General features: G+C 34.7%; 1 protein-coding gene and 1 non-coding gene across 3 annotated transcripts; both read right to left on the minus strand.

Moving 5' to 3' along the window:
* Positions 1-1,750: 1,750 nt before the first annotated feature.
* On the minus strand, positions 1,751-27,299 carry Golgin245 (golgin subfamily A member Golgin-245). Of its 2 annotated transcripts, none has more exons than XM_081975866.1 (17): positions 27,050-27,299; positions 25,563-25,651; positions 25,054-25,248; positions 24,520-24,929; positions 22,703-23,086; positions 22,177-22,645; positions 21,251-22,009; positions 20,939-21,199; positions 15,531-15,854; positions 15,276-15,474; positions 14,897-15,215; positions 14,623-14,848; positions 10,798-11,016; positions 10,521-10,709; positions 10,338-10,467; positions 9,899-10,284; positions 1,751-2,230 (listed from the first exon to the last, which is right to left on the minus strand). In XM_081975866.1, exons 1-17 carry the CDS (start codon positions 27,189-27,191, stop codon positions 2,207-2,209), a joined length of 4,725 nt encoding a protein of 1,574 aa, XP_081831992.1. In that variant the 5' UTR covers positions 27,192-27,299; the 3' UTR covers positions 1,751-2,206. The 2 variants fall into 2 exon arrangements, with proteins under 2 accessions (XP_081831992.1, XP_081831991.1); XM_081975865.1 differs by having other exon boundaries at positions 25,563-25,732.
* Positions 19,141-19,256, minus strand: TRNAL-CAA (transfer RNA leucine (anticodon CAA)). Its single transcript has 2 exons — positions 19,219-19,256; positions 19,141-19,185 (listed from the first exon to the last, which is right to left on the minus strand). It is a non-coding gene; the product is annotated as a tRNA-Leu (tRNA).
* Positions 27,300-27,349: the final 50 nt, after the last annotated feature.

A 27,349-nucleotide genomic window follows, 5' to 3' on the forward strand; every position in this document is an offset into this window, starting at 1 on the left:
AATTTGTGTACCAATTTTTGCCTGGATGCCCTAGCTGATAAGTAGAGTCTGCATTAAAAAACACTAAAATCATGAAAAAAAAACTAATTAATTTTTCTCAAAAAAGCATAAAAATATTAAAAATCTGTAAAAACACACTATTTCAGAGATGCAATTTTTTTTTCTAGAATTGATACTTTAATACTGCTTTAGAAGCATAGGGAAGATTTTAGACTGTTTTGGAAATTTCTGTTCTCAAAATTTGTTCTACTTGAGGAGCATATGGAATTTTTTTGGACAGTTTAAAGAGCATTTGGAGGTTCTGGAATGATTTAGAGGCATTTTCAAACTCTTAGACGGTTCCATAATTTTTTGGAAAATTTAGACAAATTTGAAATTTTTTGGAAGCTTCTCTAGTCATTTTAGCTCTTCAACAAATCATTTACTTTACATATTTTGTTTCTTTACATATATTTTTTATCATTAGAGCTAATAAAGTAAACAAGCCACTAGCGTTGTTGTCAAAGAATTTTAAATCTGCCTACCCAAACACCTCAACAAAAATAAGCTTCTTTTAAAACCGTAGGAATCAAATGGCAGTGGTAAACATTCAAGACTGGCTATTTGAGAAACGTTTAGGTAGAACAAACAATCTGCAATATCTATTTAGTGGTAACTGAAATAGTTATAAAGATTTCTTCAGTGATTCTAAATAATGAAAAGCAATCTTTGCTGCACCATCATAAAATACACTTGAAAAACGTTTACATAGGTTTGGTAAATGGGTTAGTTACTTATCTCAATGTAAACCTCATAAGGTAAGTATTTGTACCAGCAGGTAGTCTAACTAGTCTCATAAATAGGTCATACTATTTACTTGCCCACTAACTTTCTGCCACTTTACCACAATTGTGACTAGATTGGAGAAATTGAGACAAGAGCATTTGGAATCTTTTAGACCGTTTTGAAAAGCTTTCGACGGCTTTAGAAGCATATTGGAGTTATTTCTGTAGTATTTTGAAATCGTTTTAGACTACTTTAGGCCTATTTGGAAGGTTTCCAGAGAGTTTAAAAAGCATTTGAAAACTTATGGAAGCTTTTAAGGCATTTGAAACCTTGTAGACGGTTCTAGAAACTTTTGGAAGCTGCTAAACTGCTCTAAAAGCATACGGAAGCTTCTAGACTGTCTTCAAATTGTTTGAGAGCTTCTATAAATATTGAAAAACATTTGAAAGCTTTTAGACTGTTCTGAACGCTTTTGGAAGCTTCAAGACTGTTTTGTAAGCTTTTGCAAGACATTTTGGAGCTTTTATAGTGTTTTGGAATGTTTTTACATTTTTTTAGACTACTTTAAAGCATTTGAAAATTATTTGGTCAGTTTAAATTTGTAAATTAATACTTACCCATTTTCCAACAGATAATTGGTATGTTTCTGTCTCTCAGAAGCCTTCAATATCTCAATAGAGCTTGAAAAGCTTAAATTGTAAATTAACCTATACAAATAAAACCATACAAAAAATAGCCGCAAATAAGCATAAAAAACCAAATTAAGCACAAAAAAAAGAAGAAAGCATGAAAAACCCTTCCAAATGACGTGTTTTTGCGTAAATCGTTCACATTAGATGTCAAACGTTGGCTGCTTTTATTATTTACGAAAAGCTAAATTCCTATAAATCCGGACTCTACTAATCTGTTTTCACTTGTACATAAATGTATACACTCAGCAATAAAGAAGTTTTACCTCGTTTTTGGTTCTACTGAAACTTTCACGTTCATTTAGTAAAATGTTTTATTTTAACAATACCAGTAAACATCTTTATATAAAGTGATTCAGATAAAACTTAAATATGTAAGTAATTTAAGGCTGTTTCTAAAACAGTTCATTTTTATTTACATTATATAAAAAATCCACAACACTAAGAAGGAATACTGTGATTAACTGGAATGCTAAACATATAAAAGTGTTAAGTCCATTTATTTAAAGTTGTACAAAAGCTAGAACCTTTGGCTATGTTAGACGTTTTTTTATTGGGGTCCTAGCGTAAATAAATAGCGATTAAGTGATCTATTAAGAGGACTAGAGTTGCACACTATTTAAGTATATCCACTTAAGTGCAAAAGACAACAATCACCGTCTCTATTATATCATATTCAGGTCCTCATTGCAAACTTACCTCCAAGGTTACTCCAGTTTAAATGGATCTAAGGCATCCGCATTTTCTGTATGCTAGAGAAGTCCCAACTGTCCTAACTAAAAAAACACACCTTATATAGTTGAATTTTTACCTTTTGAGAATGACGTCATCTTTTTACATCTTTGTTTCTCGCATATCAAACATGTGAAATAAACCATTTTAGCAAAAAAGGCACGTTAGTAATTTTGTCATCCTGTCAAATTAAAAACGTTGACATTTACTGTCACTTTGATATAAACAAATATCAAAGGAATAAAAATGCTGTGCTACAATGAGCAAGCCCAAATGCTAATTCTAAATGTGCTGTTTTTTTTGGAGTACGAAAAGAAACAGTTTCCAGATGTCATCCCAATTGATTATTCCAATGTGTATGATAGAGCATCAGAGGCTTTAAAAGTGAGTACTGCTATCCTATGCCGAAAGCATTTCTAAGAAAATCTCGGTCAGTAAAACCAAAATAACCGCTTTTAGGAAAAACAAAGAAGTTGGTAATGTTGGTATGACAAATTACTATTTTCGCTTTATTGTGCAAAGCACAATAACAGCAGAAAATCAATGAACATTAATAATACAGTGTGACCCATTTAGAATGGAAACACCCCTATAAAATTTTAGGTTATTAACCGATTTCAATGATTTTTTTTTTGAAATAATTAGGAATGAAATGTCTATTACGGGAGAAAATTTTAAATATTTATTTCAGTTTTCAGGTCATATTACGATACTTTTTCTTGATAGAAAATGGAGAATTTTTATTAGCGATTTTTTTATTGAAAAAATTACTACGTCACTGGATCTATAGTGCTTTCAAATAGCTGTGACCAAATTTTTTTTTTATTTTTTTTTTAAATTTGTGATCTAATCAGGGCCGTGCTGGGCCGCCGGGACCTATCCCGGTGCGCCCTCCAGCCTAGAAATGTTGGCGCCCTCCTGTTTTGAAACTGAGAAGTTACGACGAAACCGCGCAATGGCTTGCTCCAATATGAACCCATGTGTATTAAATGAGAGCGTTTCAACGGTTTTGCGTTACCGGTCACCCCTGCAGCGACAACGCTTAATCCGAGTGGCGAGACTGGACAAATTCAGGGAGCAAATTCCTGACTACAAATTGGAAGCTATTGGAGCTACTAGATGGCAAAGCCGCAGCAACCCAGCAAATAAAATATTCGGCAGAATAGATGAATAGACCTGTTTATCTAGAGTTGATATTGGCTCTTTTCAAAATTTCACAAGCAACAAATTTAGCCCAACGTTTTGTTCTAATAATAACGCAGAGGCTTGAAGAAAGAGCAAACTACGATGAAACACTTAATAACATCGTTATTGGCAAAGCAATAACTGAGAAAAGAAAGAAGAAAGTAAAGAAAATGGCAGAACTTCCTGAAGATGACAGTGTTGGAACTTCCCTTAAAAATGAATTCAAAATAAAGATATTTTTCGTAATTGTGAATAAAGCTGTTCAAACTATGGAAAGCCGCTTTGTGCAGCACAAATCGCTCTACTTGGATATGGCAAGTTTCGATCAAAGAAGATTAAAATCCCAAGAATATCTTCATCCTAAATCATTGGCGAAAATAAAATTACTTTTAAACGTTGACGAAAAAAAGCTGAAAGAAGAACTTATATCGTTCATGAATGTTTGGCCCCAGATTTCAAATGTAAGTATGGACGCGGACTATGCGTATGAAGATGTCTCAGACGAGAAAAACGATGACCATAATGATGATGGCGATAATCAAGAAGATGATGATGAAGACCATGAGATCTAGTGCAACGCGTCGGCATCATGCAACAGTTGTATGTGTGCTTATAAAATTATATTAGAATATAACATGTACTGTTCTCGCGGACTGAGTTTACCCGTGCGTCATCCCCCTGTGATTTAGAAGTAGACATGCATTATTGACTTCATCCTTGTCTATTGTTCACTTTCAGAAAGGGTAAATATCTAAGTGAATGTCTTCAAAAAAAAAAACATTTACTGATTAGCGCTTCTATTTCAGTCATTGTCAGTTTGAAAACCATCGAAATTTATTTGATTTGTTTACTATTAATTCTTTTCCGTTTCTTTGTGTTGTTAATCATTTATAAAGTTTTCTATTTACCACACCACCACAGTTCTTTTAAGAGCTATTGTTTCTACGCTTTTAACATTCTGTAAGTACTTTCATAATTGGTTGAAAATGGTGAGGTTTTGTTTTTTGTTTATCAATCCCAATCCTCTGACCGGTTTCGCCGTATTACGGCTCATCAGAGAGGCTATAGGGCTTGATAACCAAAGAACAAAACCTTCGTTCCAGTATAGTCAACTGGATGCCAGAAATGATAGTTTTGTGCAACATCTGGTGACATCTCTACTCAACTCTATGAGTTAGAAAGTACAGATGGCGTTCCAAAATCTAGGAACAGCAAAAAAAAAAAAAAAAAAAAAAATATTCACATTCCCACATTCTCAAACTATCATTTCTGGCATCCAGTTGACTATACTGGAACGAAGGTTTTGTTCTTTGGTTATCAAGCCCTATAGCCTCTCTGATGAGCCGTAATACGGCGAAACCGGTCAGAGGATTGGGATTGATAAACAAAAAACAAAACCTCACCATTTTCAACCAATCAGATCGGTGTTTACCGAATGATGCGGCATTAATGGTGCTGTTCCTAGATTTTGGAACGCCATCTGTACTTTCTAACTCATAGAGTTGAGTAGAGATGTCACCAGATGTTGCACAAAACTATACTTTCATAATATTATTATTTTTTTTTATGTCGGCTGTCACGATCTAACCAAAATTGGCACAATTATTAACCTGTTTTGAAAAAAAAGTGGGAGTGTCTATTATGGTTTTTATTTAGCCATTTGGTTTTTCGTAAATTCGGAATTACTTACTATTACAGTATTTTTTTAGAAAATGCCTGGAAAAATTCTCCACAGACAAGCCCAGCAGTTAATTCTTAACCTTTGTGAATATTTTGAATTGGAAAAAACCAATGGAGGACCTTTAGAAGCTTTATCATCTGTTCAGGAAGAAAATAAGAAATTTTAAGACCTTACATATTCTTACTGATGTAATTTTTTTGATACTAGAAGGTTGCAGCTGCTTTGAAAATTTCCCGCAAAACTGTTTATTCGATTCGGAAAAAGCAAGCAAGTAATCTTATGATTTCTTCACCTAGAAAACGTAAATCGAGACGTTATCGACGGGCCAAGACCACTGATTTATCTGAAAGCATTAAAATAGATGTTCGAAATACATTATATGATATTGTTACGATTTTCCCGTGGGTTCACACAAAGTCAATTTAACTCAACAATTAATAAATTTATTACACTTCAAAACACTCCGTACAATAATTAACACAGCTACTAAAAACACTACTACAATTCCACAATTACTCCGCTATTTAAACTTTACCGCGTTCCCAAATTCACTACTACTACACTACTTCACTACTTTCGTCGGCGCCGCTTCTTTTATATTCACAAACCACGTTCTAGAATGACCGCGAAACGCTTCGCGATTTGCTTCGAATCTTCCAGGTGTGGCGCTTCCTAACTGTGGCCTACTTTAATACGCGCCCGGCCAGATATTGCGGCGCATCGGTTTCATCGAGTATCGAGCATAGTAGGCCCAAACCGTAACACTGCCCCCCCCTCTTAAAGCTGATCGTCCCGATCCGCTTCATCTAGTCCCTGGTATCTCTTGAGTCTGTCCAGATGGACAATTTTCATCTTGCCTTTGGGGCTGCGTTGGACTCTGTATGCGACGTCGTTTAACCTTTTTACCACATTGTAAGGTCCCTCCCAGTGTCGTTGCCATCTTTGACTTAATCCTTTGCTCCTCCTGGGTTGAAACATCCACACGGCATCACCTTCCTTATAATTGCCACCAGTTGGTCTGTGGTCTAGTGTCATCTTCACACGGTTGTTGTTTGGTTTCATCTTCTCTCTCTCAAGTTCCCGAATTGTGCTGGATCCCTTCTGTAACGAACACTGGTCACACCGTTTACACCATTCCTCAACGTCCTTTCTGAAGTTAATCCAGTAAAATCGATCTCTTATTCTAGCCAAAGTCTGGTTTACTCCAAAGTGTCCTCCTCCGCGACTGTCATGTAGTTCTCGCAGCACATTCTCTTTGCAGAAATTGGGCACTATTGTTTGGTAAACAAAACGTTTTCCGTCTGGACTTTCCCATTTGCGAGTAATTAAGTCATCTCGCAGTCGAAGCGAATTCCACTGCAACCAGTAACCCCTTACTGTTGGTCCATATCTGGAAATCTGTTGCCAATCCGGTTTCAAATCTTTCTCCAACCATCTTCTGATTACTTCCAAATCAGAGTCTGAGCGCTGTCCTTTTATTATGTCTTCTTTAGAAACGCTGCTCTTCATTCTTTTTGTAGTCTCTTTATCTGTCACCTTCGCGATTGATCACTATCAAATACTTGACGATCCTCTACATATCGCGGTAAATGTCTTTCCGGATTCTTCATTTCCTGCTCCTGGTTACGCCAATTCTGCGGGGTCGGTAAACGAGACTGCTGTCTGCAATTCCATTGGTAATGTCCTTTACGTCCACAAACATAACATGTAATGTTTCTTTTAGCAGAGGAGTTCCGGTGATTTGTTCTGATGTCCTGATTTCGTCGACACTGTGGGTTTGGAGAACAAGACCGCTGTCTGCAATTCCTTCTATAGTGTCCCTTGCGTCCACATCGATAACATTCCACTCTAGTGATCGGACGTGACCGTTCTAACTGTCTGGACTGACCATTTCCTAATGCTGCCATTTGTTGCACTAATTGGCCGAACATTGATTCAATTTTATTTATTGATGTAGCAACATGATCGGCTGGCGGTTCTCTCTCTTCTTGAATAGTCTCTGGCTTTAAATCATTGCACGCAGCTTCAACTTCCAGCGCTCGAACCAGTAATTCGCTGTTGTTGCTCCCTTTGAACATCTTCAGCCATTTCTTTACCTCCGGATCTCGAATCCCATCTACAAAATACTGTGCCACAAGTTCTTCTTGGATCTCATCCGGGACGGCTGGGTAAGCCAGATGCACAAGGCGACGAATTTCGGTTTCAAACTCTTCTAGATTTTCACCAGTTTTCTGCAGTCTTGCCTTTAATTGTGTTTGGTACACTCCTTTCCTATGCTGATCCCCATAACGTCGTTCTAATGCAGCTACTAATGCGTCATAGTTGCTTTGTTGGGCGATAGGCAGAGTCTGTAACAGCTCCAATGCAGGTCCTCGTAATGCCACCACCAGTGCTACAGCCATTTCCTCGTTACTCCATCGATTTGCATTTGCAGCGGCCTCAAATTGGAGTTGGTACGTTGCCCATGAAGTTTGACCGTCGTATGTGGGAGGCTTGATCTTGTTTCCGGTGATCACTGTAGAGCTGGGTCCTCTGCTGTCAATTTTCTGCTCTAAGTCGCGTAGCTTTATCTCAACATCATTCTGAATTTTATTAATGTCCTCCCGAACATCAATCTGAATTTTACTAATGTCGTCCCGAACATCATTAATGTCTTCCCGAACATCCTTTAATTTTTCCTCAACATCACACTCCATCTTTTTAAGACTATGGGTTACATACTCTTGGATTTCTGTTTTGGTCCCCGCTAGAACGTTCAATATTTCTTCGTTACGCTTTTCTTGCCGCTCTCTATCTTCTTGACGCATTTCTATATCTTGTTGTCTCATTCTTTCTTTTTCTTCTTTGTCTTGTTGTCGAATTCTTTCTTGTTCTTCCTTCTCTTGTTGTCGAATCCTTTCTTGTTCTTCCTTGTCTTGTTGTCGAATTCTTTCTTCTTGTTGTCGAATCATTTCTTGTTCTTCCTTCTCTTGTTGTCGAATCCTTTCTTGTTCTTCCTTGTCTTGTTGTCGAATTCTTTCTTGTTCTTCCTTGTCTTGTTGTCGAATCCTTTCTGTTTGTTCTTGTTTCTCTTCTTGTTTTTCAAGCATTGCCATAATAGCTGCAAGTTGGGCCTCCATGTTTGCACTTTGACGTCTTGTTATTGGCATAAAATAAATTTAACACACCCAGTTAGTTTAGTTCCAATTCACGTCGCACTAAAGTCTGATCGCACTTCTGACACCAATTGTTACGATTTTCCCGTGGGTTCACACAAAGTCAATTTAACTCAACAATTAATAAATTTATTACACTTCAAAACACTCCGTACAATAATTAACACAGCTACTAAAAACACTACTACAATTCCACAATTACTCCGCTATTTAAACTTTACCGCGTTCCCAAATTCACTACTACTACACTACTTCACTACTCTCGTCGGCGCCGCTTCTTTTATATTATATATCTTTTATATTGCTTCGAATCTTCCAGGTGTGGCGCTTCCTAACTGTGGCCTACTTTAATACGCGCCCGGCCAGATATTGCGGCGCATCGGTTTCATCGAGTATCGAGCATAGTAGGCCCAAACCGTAACAATATGTACAACGATAGTATGTTAATAATAGTAAAATATATCTACTTTTGTAAGAAACATCTATTAACATTTCAATGATTCCAGAGACTGAGATTTTTGGGTTGCATTATAGATTTTTCATAAAAATTTCTTGAAACATAATAATAAAGTAATAGAAAAAATAAAATAAGCGTCTAAAATGTTGTCCAGCGGGTTTAAAATAAAATAAGTGGATTGCAACCTGAAAATGAGATATGAGACACTACAGCATCCCTCAGAATGTCTTATTGAATTTTTAATTTGTTGTATTTATTTTAAAGAAACATGTAACCATGCCGAACCTAAATCAAGAGCTTAAAGTTAAAGAAATACTCCATATTGGTGATACATCTCTGCGAATTTTGGTAAATAAATTAGGTTTCAATTTTAGACGGAATTCTATGATCCAAACGGAGATGTCTCATAAATAAAAAATGTTATTTTGGTCAAGATATTTTTGATTTGCTTTGGTATAAGGTTGTTTTAGTGCAAATTTGCAGCCAAAGATCTCTACTTTCTGACTGACAATACACGCAAAATTTTAAACGTGACGAAGCTTTAGACACGCCCTTTTTTATAATATGACAACAGGTTTGTTGACGAAAACTTGATATGATTCATATGATTATAAATGACGTAGCCTTCGTGACGTACGGGTAAACTCACTCCGCGAGAACAGTACTGTTAACAATACCCGGAACATTCAAAAGTATACAAATTTCTGCTAACCATCCCATTGAGTCAAGTTTCTTGCAAACGAGCATTTTCTAAATTACAACTTATTAAATCCAGGTTAAGGTCGTCTTTGACAAACGAAAATTTAGAATCTTTGGTATTAATGCACTCAGAAGCTGATATTTTGAACTCCATAGATTCGAACACTGCTATTGATTATCTTTGCCAATCCAGCTCCGAATTAAAAATACTTTTTCTACGAACATTCAATAATGATGCATTTTTCGATATTGTATGTACGTATTACGCGCACAATGTGACTTTTATGCTTTCGAATTAGTGCTTCAAAATTTTTGCTTTCGAATAAATCAACTTCATTCTCGGCGCATAAAAGTCAATGTTTGCGCGCTTACTACATAAATAGCTATTAGGAAATTAAGTAGTAAATGTTGATAATTTTTTTTAAAATGTATGTAATGTAAGTGCTGGAGCGCAGGTGTTTTCACCTGCTTGACGTCATTCTCAAAGGGTAAAATTTTGACTATACTTGGAATTTGACACTGAAAAATTACTAACCAAAGTCTGTTTCTGTTGCTCCTTTTGTAAAACTGCCTCGGTTTGTGCGGGATCAAACTTGCAAACGGCAGCTATAACTCTGGCAAGCACCAAACTTTCTTTACCCAGCATGTAGTTGTACAGAACGTTCTTTAAATACTCCACCTCAGTGGAAGTCGACAGTTCTGCGCAGTGATTTAGAGTCACCAGAGTTTCGTCCAACTTTCTGTTCAGTTTTTCGTTTTTGTTTTTCAACTTTTGCAGCTCATTTTCATAGAAATCAATCGAGCTTTTATTGGTCATGTCAAGGCTCTTATACTGAGTGAGTTTATCCCGTAAGCTTTCCACTTCTATTTGCAAGTGACTTGGTCCGTTTGTCGCTTCTAGTGGTAATGTTTCTTGTTTTGCTATTAATGCTGTATTAAGTGACTACAGAAAGTTGATAAATTAAACAACTGACCTATTTCTTGGTGGGACACAGGGGAGAATTTTAGTTCTTGTATTTCGTCTCGTAGCAGCTGTTTTTCGTGCAAGACCTCGTTGTAGTGACCTTCCACTTCGGCTAGTTGAGTTTCCAATTCTTTTTTGACCTAAACAAATAACCGTGATATTTGGGAAAATTTTAGTTGTGGGCTAAAGAAACCTTAGTAAAGCTGTTACATTGCTCTTCTAGCTTTGAATATTCAGCCTTTAAATTCCTATTTTCTAAGTGTAACCTATCGCATTTGTCTTTGATTTCTAGAAAGTCTTTTTGAATTTGCATTAGGTCGGGATTGTTGGTTCGTTCTTCGCGGTTTTTCTCCAAGTGTTCGGTTAGATCCGTGACTGCCACCTACAATTTAATACTCTTCATATAAAGGTTGTCTGCAAAATACTTCAACAACTCCAAAACATAAAATTTATTGAACTAGTTCACTTACCCTTAAACTGTCTCTTTCTACCTCGACCTCTTCACGCAACTTTACCAGTTGGCTTTTTTCATTTTCTAAAAATTCGGCTTTGGCCTTGTACCCTTCCATCTCCCCGATTATTTTCTCGTGTTCTTCGTTCACGTGACGATTATCTGACTCCAACTGATTGATTCGGACTTTTAACTCTGATATTTCTTTATTTAGTTTATCGCATTTGGTTTGTAAAGCCTAAACAAGTTATAGTATAAGATTATGATTAACGTAACTAAAAATCGTTAAAATAGTGTCACGAATGGAAAATGCATTAATTCAAAAGATGGACTTATTAACTTAAAAAACATAAGAGTATTCGAGGATTGCGAAATATTAAGCGCACGAGGCAAGGTTGCACCGTGATGCACCGAGTGCACCATATCGGTGATGAATCATCACCACCTGCTTTGCAGGAATATGAAAAACAGGCGACGAACAATAACAAGTTACGTCAGCCGATCAATCGGGTATAAAACACGCCGATTGCAGCAGTATGGGGAGAGTGTAAACCAATCAACGGCAGCGCGACCAGCTGACCCAGGAAGTCGAGATGTCGACTCTCCTCGGTCAAGAAGATCAAGTTAAGTAGTCCGTTCTCCAAAGTAGTTCCAACGCGAAAGTGACCAAGCCAGCCGCCAGAAAATGCTAAGTCCTTAGCTTACGATATGTAAGTACGAATTGTTAAATTGTCAGCTTTTAGTGTGTTCATGACTGTATTGTTTGGTTAATAGATTTAAGTGTTTAATAGAAAACTCAGTGTTTGATTCCATCCTTAAAACTGAGATCCCGGCACGACGTTTAACGTCGTGAGTCAGTTTAATTGGTGAACCCAGAAGGGCTCATAAATTAAACGTGACAATAGGAACAGTTTAAATAATTTGACTTTGTAGTTTGTAAGCCTTGATTAAATTACTAAATTTAAATTTATATTAACTAATTGAAATTAATGTACAGGTGTTTGGCAAAATTTACGTTTGCATCCTCCTCTAAAAAATAGAATTTTCAGCTTTTTGTCACTTTTCTTTATTATTATGTTTAAATTATGACAAATAATATGTTTTTCAGTTGAGAAAAATGACGCAAATCTAACGATATTATTATTTAAAAACAATTTGTTAATTGACAATTGTTAAAATAACTGTCATAAATAAAACACGTCTTTTTCAAAAACTGTAAGAAAACTGTGTTAAACTGTAATTCTTGCAAATTCTAGGCAAATTTTGACAGTGATTAGTGACAGGTATCACGAGGTTTTTGGAGGATAATTTAGCTAAGTTGACTACTGTCAAAATAACTGTCATAAATCTCAGATATAAGTTGTGTATCAAATACTGCAAAAAACGTTTCTAAATCCTGATTTTTGCAACTTTTGAGCATAGTTTGACAGTCAGAGACAAAATTGCTTGTCAAACCCACTTGTAGTAAGTAAATGACTGTTTTAAGCCCATTTTTGGAATCCTCATTAAATTTCCTATCCAATAAGCTGAAAAAATCACTACAAAATTTGGTACAACCAGGGAGAAAAGCAGTGTCAAAGTTTGAACTGTTAGAAACAACACTGTTTAAAAATACAGTCAGGGTTAAAATCGCCTTTAAAACCCACTTGGAGTGAAAAAATTACTGTTTTAAGCCAATTTTTGGAATCCTCATTAAATTTCTCATCCAATAACTTGAAAAAACACTACCAAATTTGGTACAGTCAGGGAGAAAAGCGTTGTTAATTTTGAACTGACAGAAACACAATTTGAAAAGACAGTCAGGGACAAAAACGCCTGTAAAACCCACTTGAAATAAGAAAATGACTGTTTTAAGCACATTTTTGGAATCCTCATTAAATTTCCTATCCAATAAGCTGAAAAAACACTACAAAATTTGGTACAACCAGGGAGAAAAGCGGTGTCAAAGTGTGAACTGTTAGAAACACTGTTTAAAAATACAGTCAGGGTTAAAATCGCCTGTAAAACCACTTGGAGTGAAAAAATTACTGTTTTAAGCCAATTTTTGGAATCCTCATTAAATTTCTGATCCAATAACTTGAAAAAACACTACCAAATTTGGTACAGTCAGGGAGAAAAGCGATGTTAATTTCGAACTGACAGAAACACAATTTGAAAAGACAGTCAGGGACAAAAACGCCTGTAAAACCCACTTGAAATAAGAAAATGACTGTTTTAAGCACATTTTTGGTCTCCTCATTAAATTTCCTATCCAATAAGCTGAAAAACTACAAAATTTGGTACAGCCAGGGAGAAAAGCGGTGTTAATTTTGAACTGACAGAAACAAAGGAAATGTATTCATGGATTTGTTCTAAATTTAATGTTCTTTTATTACAAACCATAAAACGCCGATGGATCCATTTAAAAAAACGGACTTTTTGCAGTTTTTTTATCTGTCCGACTAAAAGGTAAAAACATTGACCACTCTGTAGGTTTTTTTCATTTTCTGTCTCTGGGTTTTTCAACCATGTAGCATTGTCTAACTGAGGACAAAAGGTCACATCAGCAAACCTTTCAGGACTTGAGAATTTAATTAAAGTTTAGAGCACCGTTTTGCTGACAAATTCACCATTTTTTATAAAATATCTAAGAAACGGTGCAAGATAGGTATAAGAAAGTAATAACATTAATTACTAGCCTTCTTGCGAGGAATTCAAAAAGAAGATTAAAAACAGGGTGTTCCTTTTGAAAATCAAAAGTTGGTGTTCTTTCCGACTGATCTGGTCCACCGTACACCATAAAATCCAAAATATTTTGGAAAAAGTTTGGACCCAACCTATGCAACACTCCAAATTTCAGTGAAAAATATTGAGTTGTTCTCTAGATACTTTTAATATACCATCACCGTGAATCACCCTGTATAGGGTGTTAAAGTTTGAACACAAAACTTCCTTTTTTTACAGCTAAACAAGTTTTAATAGATTAAATACCTGCAATTTATTTTTTACGTTTTAGTTAAAGTTCAAATTTAATTTTTAAAGTCACGTGGCTACTTTAAATGGCAAAATGAGCATTTTTAAGGTCACGTGACCATTCAACGTTATCCTGCATGTCACGTGACCTATTGTCAATCTTCAAATTCAATTTTTTTTTAATTTCAAAGGGAATTCTGAAGGTCAACTGACTCTTTGTTAGGTTAAAATTCCGTAATTTTTTTTAATGTCAAACTGATATTTAAAGAATAACGTGACCGTTTTTCATGTTTAAACTCAAACTGATATTCTGATGATCATGTGACTGTGTAATTATAAAATTTAATTTTAAAAGTCACGTGACCATTTTTATGTTTAAAAACGTTATCGTGCATATAACGTGACTATTTTCAATCAAATTCCACAGTCACGTGACTCTTTTTAAGGTAAAAATTACTAATTAAATGCCAAAATGGTATTTAAAGGATTACATGACCATTTTTATGTTTAAACATGAAGAGGCCAAAAAGAATTGTTTCTGTTATCTACTTATTCAAACCGATACAATAAACGTCGTGGATCATGATTGTTTTTAAAGATTTTTTCCAAATAGCTATTACTGTTGCCGAATTATTCAAACACTCTGTATACTAATTCTCTTGTTTTCGATGGATGTAAAAACGTCAACAAAAACATTTTGACAAAAAGAGTTTGCTTTTACAATATTCCAAGAGTTTTTGTTGATCCTTTTAAACTCAAAATCTTGATATGAAAAAATATTCAGTGTATAGTGTAATCTATTTACAGGGATAATAAATCATGCAAATAAATTCATAGAATAAAATTTAAAAATCAATGAACGTTTCACTTTATGGCAAAATTCAGAACTTACCTCATTTTGATTCTTAACAAGTTCCAGTTCCTTAACTTTCAACGTTAAACTACGCAACTTGTCACATTCCGCAGTAATTTCCTCCATTTTCTCTCTCAACTGTTTGTTTTCCTGTATTAGCGCTTCTTTGTCCTGCGTTAAAACGTTGAACTGCTGTTCCACTACGCTCATTTCTTTTCGTTTAAATTGCCATTCGTCCGTTTTCTTTTGTAACTCCTGTTCCAGCCTAAAAATTTTGTTCTCAACACTGTATCAAATATTATGGTAAGCATACTTGATTTTTTCATTTTTCAGGTCGTTCAATTCACGTTTTGTCGTTTCCAGTATCTCTAAATCGCTGGAATGTTTAGTTTTGGCTTCGTTGTACAGTTGGTCTACCATCTCTAACGATTTCTTTATTGAACTGATTTCCTCGTTGTTTTTGTCTAGTTCCTGTTGCATGGCTTTGATTTTAGTTAAAGCTTCTTTTTTCTCTGATTTAACTTTATTCAACGTCTCTTGCGCATTTTTGTACTTCTCCTCGCTGTTCTCCAAGTCTTTTCTCAGTTGGGTTAAAGTTGCAGTGAGTTCATCAAGTTTTTCTTGCCGCTGATCTTAAATAATCGCCCAAATAAATTAACTGTGACACTTCGGCCAGAACAATCCAACCTTACCAATTTCTTTTCGCAGTTTTTCATTGGTTTCCTGCAGTTTGTTCACCTCCTCTTTTAAAATACTCACTTGACCTCCTAGAAGTTCAGTTTCTTCGTTCAGCCTGGAGTTCAAGTTGTCCTTTTCTTCTTTTAGTAGCAAATTTTCTTGGTTTACTTTGCGCAGCTCTGCGTCGGTCATTTGGAAGTTCTTTCTTTCCACCTGAACAACTTTTAAACTATAATTTCTTAAAACCAGCAACATAACTGAGTTCTTACCTCAAAAGAATCAATCATATCAAGCTTCTCCTGCCTGAAAGCTTCAGCCATATCACTATTTTCTTGATTCATCAAAATAATTTGTCGCTTCAAATCGTCAAGCTGGGTTGCGCTGTGTGCACCTTTGGCCAAGGCATTTTCGAAACTGACACGTTCAAGTTCGAAATAATTAAGCAAGTTGCGGTTCTCCTCCTCTAAGGCTTTGAGTTTCAATTCCAGTAAGTCGCACTCGGTGGATTCGATTTGTTGAGTTTCAAATTGCAATTCCTTAAGTTGCAAGGTTTCGTTTACTTTGGCCAGGTCTTGTTCTTCAACCAGATTATCCTAATATAACAAACACTAGAAAAATGCAACGTGGTTTTTTGTTAGGTTTGTTTTACCACGTAAAAAAACAAAAGATATTAATAATAATAATAATAATAATAATCCAGTTATTTCCACAATTTAACATAAAAAATGTAACTATCGAAAACGTCAAAAGATTTTTTATCTTAAATAAATACAAAAATTACAAAATTTCAAATTATGTCCGTCAATCGCCAAAAACTGAAAACCCGCGCTCTAAAAAAATCCTCCACCGAGTAGGATCACTTTTGTACTAAAAACTTTTTCAATCTAAATTTAAAAACATGAAGTGTTGGAGAAGTTTTAAAGGTATTTTTGAGGTTATTATAAAACCTAGGAATTAAAAACCATATTCTTTTGATAAAGTGCGGTGCGGTGCAATCCAGGTATAGTCTATACGAAGTCAGTTGGGACAGGTCAAAATACGGGGTTCGATCAACACACCACATAAAGCATAGGAAAAAACGAGCAAATTTGTATGTGATTGTCCCCCGTAGAAATTTGCAGCGAATCAACGTGGACTTGATGTGTGAGTGTCACCAATAATTCTGAGTATAACCACCGTAAAGCTGTTTGAGCTGATTGCCTTAATAAATTTTTATAACGCCGCCCATGTTTAACAAAGATGCCGACGATTATTCCACCAGAATTGTTTTTTGAGTAGTTTCAACTGACTTCGTATATACTATACCAGCCGAATCTTATGTCTAGTGTCATGATTATGCGATACTCTAGGCGCGTCAAGAAGAGCTTTATTCTTAAAAACAAAGACGCAGATCTCAAAAATATATATGCTCGTCAGAGGTAATACTTTGGGTCGAACAAACGACTCTCTACATGATTGACGAGGACTCGAACCAGTCATTATACGGAACGCATATTTCTGTAATAGAAATGACACCCATGACACTTGGAAACTCAATCCCCATTTTAAAATACCATAACGCAGATGACAATAAAAGTTCGCGTAATATTGAGTCAGAAGCACATCAAGACTGAAATGATTTGACATACATTTTAGCGCATAACAATTTTTGCGTAATTTATTACAAACAATATGATCGTACCAGAGTAAACATGAGTCAAAAGTTAATCCCAGCATTTTCGATGTCCTAGAAGAAGTTATAGCACGGTCAGAATCTTCAAACATAGTCGCTCTCACCGACAAGGCTGTGTTATTGGAGAAATGAAGAAAGTGGGAAGTGGAAGTGGGAAGTGGTGAAGAAAGTGCTTATATTGAGATTTAATTGATTCTTATCGGACCACAACAAAATCCTTTTATAAACCAATTCGGTTTTTGCGATAGCGCCTTTAGAGCTCGCATCTAAAATAAGGATATTTGTGTCGTCAGCATATGCCTGTTGCATATAACTGTTGCGTAAATGTGTGCTTTCTTCTTGTGTTCTGATAGTTCCTTTATTTCCTGTGTAAACCATGGTGCAGTTTTATTTGTTCTGTTGACATCTACCTGTCGTTTTCCTAGAACTTCGTTGGCTGCGTTAAGGATATTATGTTTTAGGGTTCTCCATTGTTCGTCTACAGCATCTTCTCTGTTGATTGGGTTTTGTGTTATCTTCTGTGACAGCTTACTTTCGTACAATTGTTTCACACTTTCGTCTTCCAGAGATTCGATGTTGAATTTCTCTATGTAATGTGGTTTAGGTTTTGTGTGGGACGTATATTTAGTCTTTAGATAATATGTCCTTCTTCAAATATTATCAAAACAATTGTGTAGCCAGTATTCCGAAATTCTCGAAAATATCCCAATGGATGTTTTCGACAGATAACATTTTCTTAAATAGTATTTTACTAACAGGAATATGCTTCTACATCAACAGCTGGAGGTTATCAACTTAACAGAACATGTCGTCAATAGTTAAAAAAAATCCAAACAATAGTTTTTCTTTTTGAGGTATGGTTGACCCAATGTACTTGTAAGTGTAGTCAAGTGTAGTGTTCTTATAAACTAAATTTTTCAAGTAGGGTACAAGAAGAAAACTGGAATCGGAATAGTCAGTCTGGTTTAGTTATCAGAATTGTTTTTTCCATTTAGCCTATATTTGTAGCAGTCTTTCAGAGATTCTGGATATTTGTTCTGTTGTCTGTACGTGTTTTATAGTTCTTTCCGTTGCGTTTGTCCTCAGTATGTTTCCATAATCCAACATTGGTCGACAAATGGATTTGTCAATTGTGGGAGCTGTTTTAGTACTGATTCCTTTGTCTTTATACGTTAGAGATCTGAAGTGTTTCGATCTTCTGATAATTTCTGTCTCATACATATTTTGTAAATTTTAGTTTTTTGTCAAAAGTAAGTCCCAACTACTTTATGTCGTTTTTTGGTTGCATAAAAGGAGGTGGTGAGTCTCCATTTATAAAACCATGTCATAGTATGGTCTGTCAGCATCTGGAGCCTTTCTGCTGCTTTTGTGGTTGTTTTGTCATGTACAATAAGTGCAGTATCGTCAGCATACTATAGCCTGTAAGAAGTTTTGTCGATGTAATTCTTTTCCCGAAATCTATGATTGTATATGTTGTGGTATATGTTGTAGAGAAGTGAGAAAAATGGGGATCTAAAACCCAATAATAAAACTAAACAAATCGTTAGCAAAAACCAAGAACAGAAAAGGACCAATTATTGATCCCTGTGGCACACCTTTAGTTAAAATTGAATATTTGCTTTTCTGGTCATTAACTGAAACATATTGTTTTCTATGTTGAAGGTAAGACTGAATCAAATTGAAGCAGGTACTTCGAAAACCGTATCTATACAATTTGGCAAGCAAAATACTATGATTTACCACGTCAAAAGCACGAGAAAAATCCACGAAAAGACATTCAATAGCGGACATTCTGCTGTCCAAGGCGTCGACAACCCTCACTTGAAACTCACACAGGGCAGTCTCGATTAGCGATTAATTTAATAGAAAAACTATTTAGATCAAGCTTCTAGAGCAGATTGTACTCTTAAGTCATAACTTCTTTCTCCCTCAAAATAACGGTCATTTTTGAAACAAAAAAAAACTTAATTAAATCAACACTTGCAGGCGTAAAAAAATGAGTGAAACCAGAGCTGAAATATAGAAAAATGATCAGATTATGAACTACTATCAAAAAATCAATCAAAACTGTAGCTTTAATACTACTTGTCTTGAAATGTATCTTATTATTACTTGAATTTAACAGTAAATCCAGAAGATTAAGTACGCATTCACAAGCAGCTACATAAATAAAGTAACACATTTTGCTAATATTAAAAAAAAAAGTTTGTCAGAAGTGGGATTCGAACCCACGCCCTCAAAGAGGACCAGAACGCTCTGAGCCTACTATTAATAGGCAAGGTAACCTTGAGTCTGGCGCCTTAGACCGCTCGGCCATCCTGACATGAAAACTATCAGGTTATAAACCGATTTTTACAATTTGGAAACTTTGGAATGATTTTTTATGTGTCAATAATCGTAGCGGTTAGCGGTACTTTTGCGATAAGCGTTTAATGACATCTAATTAAATATTTCAGATGTTTATTGTAAACATTGCTTTACTTGAACTTCTAAAGTTGCCGTCTTAGTACATAGAATGTATTTCTATAGATAAAAGATAAAAGAGAAAATCGTAACCTTATAAAAGATTTTGAAAAATTAACAGTGACTATGGCTAATTCATTATTGATTTGAAATTTGAATATTCACTAATCATCAACAAAGTAATTACCACAAAAATGTAATGCACATTTGATCCTGTTGTTATAAAGACATTTATGCAGGTTCCAGATATGATTTTAACGGTTTCTGAAAAAAATTCAAATATTTTAAAAGATGATGATTTGAAAATTCTAAAATTATATTTAGTTTTCTTGCCTACAAAAGAAAGAGTAGGGACATAGACTAAATGATAATTATAGACAAACAGTGGCAATGGAACCAAAAATTAATTTAAGTAAGCAGCGTGAGATGGCACCACTAACGGCATATCGCGTAATTTTAAAGCCAGACGCAGCAATTCGGAAATTTTGACTGTTGGAAAACATCAGTTTTAATGCGGCGTTGTCTAGTTGACAAATCACATTTTTTGTTTTGTTTCTAGGCAAAAAATAACAGATTTTGTGTGTGTTTTCTTTAATTATTGTGTTTCACTTCGTTGTATTTTTAGTTTAGTTATTTGTTATTAGTTTATTTTTAATATTCATCAAGGGTTATTTTATACTTAATACATTATGAATTCCATGTTTAATCTTAAAACATTCACATGACCATTTGTACCTTAAAATGAGTCACGAGATAAAAATAAAAAACGGTCACGTAATCTTTAAAATTAAATTTAATTATTGAAAATAGTCACGTGACCCGTCAAATAATATTTTGTCATTTACAGTCACGTGATCTTCAGGGTTCCGTTTTGGCATTTAATAAAAGTCACGTGATCTTTAAAAATATTTTTGTTCAAAGGGTGTCAATAGCAACGGCCGAAAAAAAAATACAAGGAAAAAGTAAATTAACAATCACTATGTCACCGTCTACGCTTATGGTTGCTGGTTACGATTTGTGGTCACGGTGTGCACCATTTACAGCAGTACACCCATCCATATCAGTACAGCAATCTTTGTCCCCCAATTTCATTTTCGCGTATATGAAAAAATGGAAAATATTTCTGACAAGAGTCAGTTTATTATTTAACGTCAGATCAACAATGCATAACCAGCAAACATAACAATAAAATAAATTCTCATTTTATTTATCAAAAATTAAGAATTTCTAAATATCGTTTGAACAAAAAATTTTGTGTTGTACACCTCGGTCGTAAGGCGGTCTCACACATTTTGCTGTCTGATTATTTCTGTCAGTCACTGGCAATCAGATATCGTCGATATAATGTCAAAACCACAAATGTGCGAGTCACAACAATAGCACATTAGTAGTTTTCACATTGTAGATATACTATTAGATTTTACCAACTTGTTCACTAATTCCTAAATATAATTATTTAAAACGACCGCTTTTTGAAATACTTACTTAAAAAAGCAACACACACAAATAATTAGTAACAAAAAAGCGACAAATTAAACTTACCTTATGCAATTTTACTATAGTTTCTTCTTTATTTTCCAAGTACTGCTTAAACTGAACTAATTTAGCCGTTAAACTCTCGTTAACTCCTTCCAACTCTTTTATTCGCTCTTCTTTCACCTTCAAATCTTTGTGCTCGGCCATGATTCGATTAAACAACTCCCGCTCAGTCTCTATACTCTTCAGTAATTCCACCTTCTCCTGCTCCAACCGTTGCACTTTAAGTTTCAGTAAATTACATTCGGAGCTTTCCAACTCAACCACCTGAATCAATTTATTTAAAAACTATAATAATACAGGGATGTATGATATTACCATATCCCTTTCTTCAATAAGTCGAACTTTGGCAGACAACTCCTGGTTTATTCGCTTCAAATCCAAATTCTCTTTGGCCAGTTCCACGTTCTCTTGTAAAATACCTTCCTTATGATTTACTGTGTCGTGTTCGCTGGATGTATGCGAAATTTGATCGTAAACCTCCCGTTCTTTATCGAATGACTTCAGCAAGTCAGCCTTTTCCTTTTCTAACTGTTGGAGCTTCATTTGCAGCAAGCCGCATTCAGATTTTTCTAAATCAATGGCTTCTTCTCGTTCTTCGCTTATCCGTACTAGTTCTTGATATTTAACTAGTTCTTCTTCTAGATGTAGTTTGGCTTTATTCACTTCCACCAAAGCATTTTCCTTCTCAGTTAAATAACCTTTTAGCTGGACAACTTTTTCCTCCAAAATTTTATTGCTCTGCTCCAACTCAGACACGTTAATTTGTAAGATTTTCAAATCGTTGTGCTCTTCTAATACTTTATTAAATAGCTTGCGTTCTACCTCAAAACTTTCAAGTAATTCTTTCTTTTCTTGCTCTAAACTTTGAAGTTTCATAGTCAGCAAATTGTTTTCGGTTATTTCCATTTCCGCCGCCTCCTCTTTCTCTTCCATTAGACGGGATTTTTGGGTTAGTTCAGTGTTGGTTGTTTGTAACTTTAGAATGTCCTTAGAAAGTTGTATGTTGATTTTCTCTTTAACATCACAGCAATTTTGTAAGTGCTCTACTTCCTCTTGAAGGGTTTTTATGTTTGCCTGCATTATTTAAATAACAAAGTATTGAATTGATATTTAACATCAGTCATGATTGTTTTCAAGCTTTCAGCTGTCAACAATGATTAAAAAAAAACAATGTTTGATATAGTAACAACAAAATAACGTTATTTGACAATAATTGGTAACAAGACTGATAATTTACTAACCTGTAATCGTCCAATTTTCTCCTCATAAACCCGATTGTCCTCATTATTAGCCTCTGACATTTGCCTCTCCAAACCATTGACCATACTCCTTAACTGACTACTCTCCTCAATCAACTCTAAATGGTTATTCTCCAACTCCCTATACTGCTTTTCTTTAGCAGCCAGCTTTCCTTTTACATCCTTCAACTCCTCACTAAGTTGAGTTAAAATATTATCCTTCTCGCCAAGTCTCAAATAAATGTCTGCCACATTCTGATTATTTTCTGAAATCTCCTTTAGCCGTTGTTCAAAGTTTTCTTTTAAATCAGCTTCCTTAGCCCAGTATTCCCTTCGAATTCGTTCGGATATTTGATGTTCCAAAGTGAACAAACCTTTTTTTGCACTTTCTCTCAAGTGCTCTATTTGGGATTCATAGCTCTGTTTTTCCTGTTGGATTGTCTCAATAAGACCCTGTTTCTCTTGAGAAAGCCTAGGAATATAAAACAACAAAAATCGTGCTTAAACCCGATGAAAAAAGCAAAATTACCGCTGTAGATTGTCTTGGCAGGCACTTAAACCAATTTTTAACGTTCCTATAATGTTCTGAAGTCGGCTGTTTTCATCACTCACCTCCTGGATTTGGTTTAAGTGTCTAATGTTTTCCTCACTAAGATGGTTAATATCCATTTTGTACTTTTCCAGTTTCAGCAGCTCATTCTCCAAAGTGTTGCACTTTACAGTCATATTTTCAAGTTTTTCTATTAGTTTAGTGTTTTGGCTTTGCAGGTTTTCCATCTTTACTGATTTTTCCTGACTGCCCTTCAAAGACTCTATTTCTGCCTGTAACCTGCTTATTTCTGAGTCTTTACCCAACAACTCTTTATGCAACTCCATTTTGTTTTCGGCTAGTTTAATGTTGTTTTCTTCTTCCCTAAAAACGATTAGTAGCTATATTTGCCACGATTTTTCAAACTACCCTGTATACTCAAACATAGAGATGGAACATTTTCAGAAATTTACTTTTGGAGAAAATGCCAAGACAATTTAAGAAATTGAAAATTATAAAATGCCAAGTAGATGTGTTTCTTGAAGGAACCACACTATAAGTAGTCTTTACAGCTCCATGGAGCCAAATTTGACAGTGCTGACGTTGAGGAACACTCTTATACTTTTATGTAACACAAAATTAGAATTAGTTTAACACATTGCTGGCGTCACGTGACAGCTGTCATAACTGTCAAAACTCACTCACAAAGAATTGCACTGTTTACAAGTTTAAGTTTTGTTTACAGCTCCTTGAAGCCAAATTTGTTAATTCTGATGTGAAGGAACACTTTGATACTTACGTCACAACCATCAAATTTTGCTCCATAGAACTATAAAAACAACGTTCAGTGTGATTTATCTAAGCGGTAGAACTATTTTGGATTGGCAACTTCGCGTCATAGCTGCGTGATTTTTTACCGCTGTCAGGTGACATAAATAACATACCAAAGTGTCTATTAATGTCACAATTGTTAAATTGAACTCTTTGGAGCTATAAATACACCTTGCAGTAGAACAATGAATGAGTTTTGACTGTGGACGGCTGTCAGATGACGTAAGAAACATATCAAAGTGTCACTTTGGCTCACAAAGGTCGAATTTCAAGATTTATTGAGGTGTAAATACAAAGTATAACTGTTTTGCATTTCATAGTTTCATTTCACTGCTGAATGAGTTAGTTATAACAAGTGCCACCTGACTATAAGTGACACTGTGTGTGTGTGTCATAACAGTCAAATTTAACGTCTTAAACTGTCATTTAAGGTAACAACTGTCAAACTTAACTCCACAAAGTTACGAATAACAAGACACAAAGAAAGGTAATTCATCAAAGAGAGGCGACTATTTGATATTTTAAAGTTTTACAGCACTGTTTAATGAGTTTTTACAGTTATGACAGCTGTCATTGAACGTCATATCTTCAGTTCGTTCGTCAAAGTGGTCCAAGTTTTTCCAACCACAGAAATAAAAGCTACTTGAGCTTTCCGACGTTGCCAAAAGTGACTAAAGATAATGTTTCAGATTTTGTTTTGATTCTGGTAGAAAGGAAGCGTATTTATTCACAACTTACCAATAAAAAAGAAGCGCAAGAGAATATTCTCGGTAAATTACTGAGAAATGAATGAAATGAAAAAATATTCAAAATTCTGATTGTAAAAAAAATATTCGATAATTTACCGGTTTCCGTAAATTCTTCGTGGACAAAATTGGGCCATCTCTACACAAACATAATCTTAATTTAGAAAATAATAGATACTTGAACATTACTCCATTGTTGAACCTACTTAACTAAACAACATTAATAAGAAAACAACAAACCTTTCAGAAAAACTTGAAATATCCTTCTCCAAATTAGCAATTTTTGCCTTATACTGCTGTTCCTTACTCTGATAAACAATGGCGCTAGCTTTGTACTCCTGAATTTTGCTATTCAATGCCTCGATTTCATTTCTGGCATCATTTAAGTACTTAGTGAGCTGTTCTAGTTTCCCCGCATCCACGTTTGTTGTTTCTCTGTCTTCAACATCCACCAGATTGTTTGTGTCATTCTGGCCTTGATTCATCAACCCAATTTTAGTTTGTAAGGAGTCAATTTTCAGTTGTTTCTCATCCAATTCGTCACGTAACGCGTTTTCCAAATGGGCTTTTGCTTTTTGTTCTAGTGCGCACTGTTCTTTCAGCTCGTTTACGCGTCTGATTGACTTATCTTGGGTTTCCACCAAAACCGACTAAAGCAAACAGAGGTTCTGAATTTAAAAACGAAAATTTAGTGCAAGGCGTATTTTTAAAAAATCCCACTTTGTTGACCTAATTAGCAAAATTAAATTTTCTAAACACAAACGCGTCACGCACCTTCATTTTAGCAATTTCCTTTTCCAGTTCTTTGTAATGTCTAGCTAAATCCGTGTATCTACCGCGGTATTTGTGATATCGCATCTGCGACTTTTGAAAGGCGGAGTAGATTTGCTCTTTTGATAAACGGCCAAACTGTGATGAGGACTGAGATGTGTTATCCTCCAACTCACTCGCGGACACATCTAAGTCTGACTGCAATAAAACTGTTTCTATTTATCTGCATAACAACTAAAATTCTGAATCACATTGCATCAAAAATATTAATAAAAAATATGAGTTAAAAATAACTAATCAATGACAGCTTTATTATTTCAGCATGTGTTCACCTTTAAACATTATTCTAGTATGTGAGCAAAAGTAGCATTAAATAACAATCCCATCTTAAAATTAAAAACTGTGATTAGACTAATTGGCATTGAGACAAGGTCAAAGGTTTATCTCACTGTAATTAGATCCTTAAAAATGATATAATCTTAGTTGACCTAGAAATATTGATAATCACTTACTTGTAAATGATATAAACTGCTTGCTTCATATCTGGGAAGGAAGGAAATGTCACTGGCCATTGAAGAATTAGACAGGCGCCTGCTTCTTTCTGAAGAAGGGGAAACCAGATTTACACTAGAGAAACCATGGTCTGTGGAGTTTGCATTATTTGAACTGTTTGTATTTTCATCTGAAATTTGATTCCCTGATAATATGAGTTTGAAATACAATTAGGTTAGCACATGTAAGAATATGTGTATATAATATAGTAATAAACAATGCAATTGAACAGTGAAGAAAATACAACTGTAAGCACTTTCCACTTGGTTTCAATTTTAGACTACTGCACTGTTTGTTGGCTTTAAGCATAGACTAAAAGAATAAGTCTAAGCTTGAAGATTTTAGTTTAAAATGTGACTTTGTAAGTTGCCAACTAAGCATCACAAATAATAGTTTTTGAGTAAAATAGAATTGTTGATGATTAATACTATACTTAGAAAAAACATCAGTGAAATTTATTCCACATTCAGAAATCTGGAAAAACTGATAATAACTACATTTTTTTAAATAAAATAAATAGTTTAATGCAAATGTCTATCAGGAGGAGAAAACAACACTTCAGCTCATTCCTCAAAAAAAAAATATTTGGTCATTCACATATTAATTGGGTATCTTTCCTATATAAAAAAGTAAAATTATGACATGGTTACACTGTTGAATTTGATCAATAAAAGCCCTAATCTTCTTGAATTAAAAATTAAAAGCTGTTCTTCATCATTTTCATGTCTTGGGTTAAATGTGAGAAAAAGTAATAGTCTGTCTTTAGCTATTTCAAATCAAAACCCTCTAGGTATATTTGCACATCTCTTGTTCAGAATGGTTTTCATAATCATAGTCCATTTTGAACTATCAACTAATACAAAAACTAAATTCTGATACACTACCAACAAATAATAACAAAACAATTTGAAAAGAACTGTACCTGAAAATATTTCCTGACAATGTGATATTTTATATTTAACATTACAGCTTTTTTGACCACTTTCTTATCTAAAATACTATATCAGTTCAACCACACTCAAAAACTGATGATTTTTTATTCCATTTCATATTTTTTTAATGTCTAATACAACCTTGTGTGGTATTGATCTATTAGTATGTTTACTAGACATGGAGTTCATAATAAATACCTCCAATTAAAGAACAGTTATTTTAAATGAGATCACAGCACAATTGAAAGGTTAAGCTAATAATTTACAGCCATTTTTAGAGTAATAATAAAAGAAATGAAACCTAGTGCATTTGAGTTACAAATCAAGTGGGATTCATTTGAAAAAAGCAAATAAACACTGTTCCTTTATGTACACTGTAAAATAAAATAATTTCATTGAATTCCAATACATAATCAAATGAACAGCAGACCCAAATTACTAATTCTAGTAGGTTTTCCACTAACAAACATTGGCCTCTATTTGAATAAACAAGAAAGTAAATTAAAAGTATTTACCGTCATCTCCAATGGAAAACATATTTTCTTCTGGGGCACTAGTGCCTTGTAATTTGTCGCTGACACTCTGCGTAAGCTGTTGGAATCGTTGAGGGCTGATTTTCACCTCCTCGGTAATTTTGTCTTTCAATTTTTTAAACATTTTCGTACGTATTCCCCTTGGCTCTCTCCTAAATGTTATAAATAAACATTACACCCCTAAAAGATCACTCCACAGATCAACAAATTCACATCAAATGTTTTTTGACGTTTAATTCCTAACCTAAAAATGACGTGGTATATGTCAAAAGTGGGAAAAAT

The sequence above is a fragment of the Ips typographus genome, linkage group LG3 (assembly GCF_016097725.1).
Source record: "Ips typographus isolate SLU linkage group LG3, UJ_Ityp_2.0, whole genome shotgun sequence".
Lineage (NCBI taxonomy): Eukaryota > Metazoa > Arthropoda > Insecta > Coleoptera > Curculionidae > Ips > Ips typographus.

Bases quoted from the DNA above. Each gene is read 5' to 3' on its own strand.
- Golgin245 (XM_081975865.1), bottom strand. From the start codon at position 27,191: ATGTTTAAAAAATTGAAAGACAAAATTACCGAGGAGGTGAAAATCAGC. The intron at 14,849-14,896 runs GTATGCTTACCA...CAAAATTTTTAG, and splicing joins CTGAAAAATGAAAAAATCAA to GCTGGAACAGGAGTTACAAA. The intron at 10,710-10,797 runs GTAAGTGAACTA...ATTAAATTGTAG, and splicing joins TAGAAAGAGACAGTTTAAGG to GTGGCAGTCACGGATCTAAC.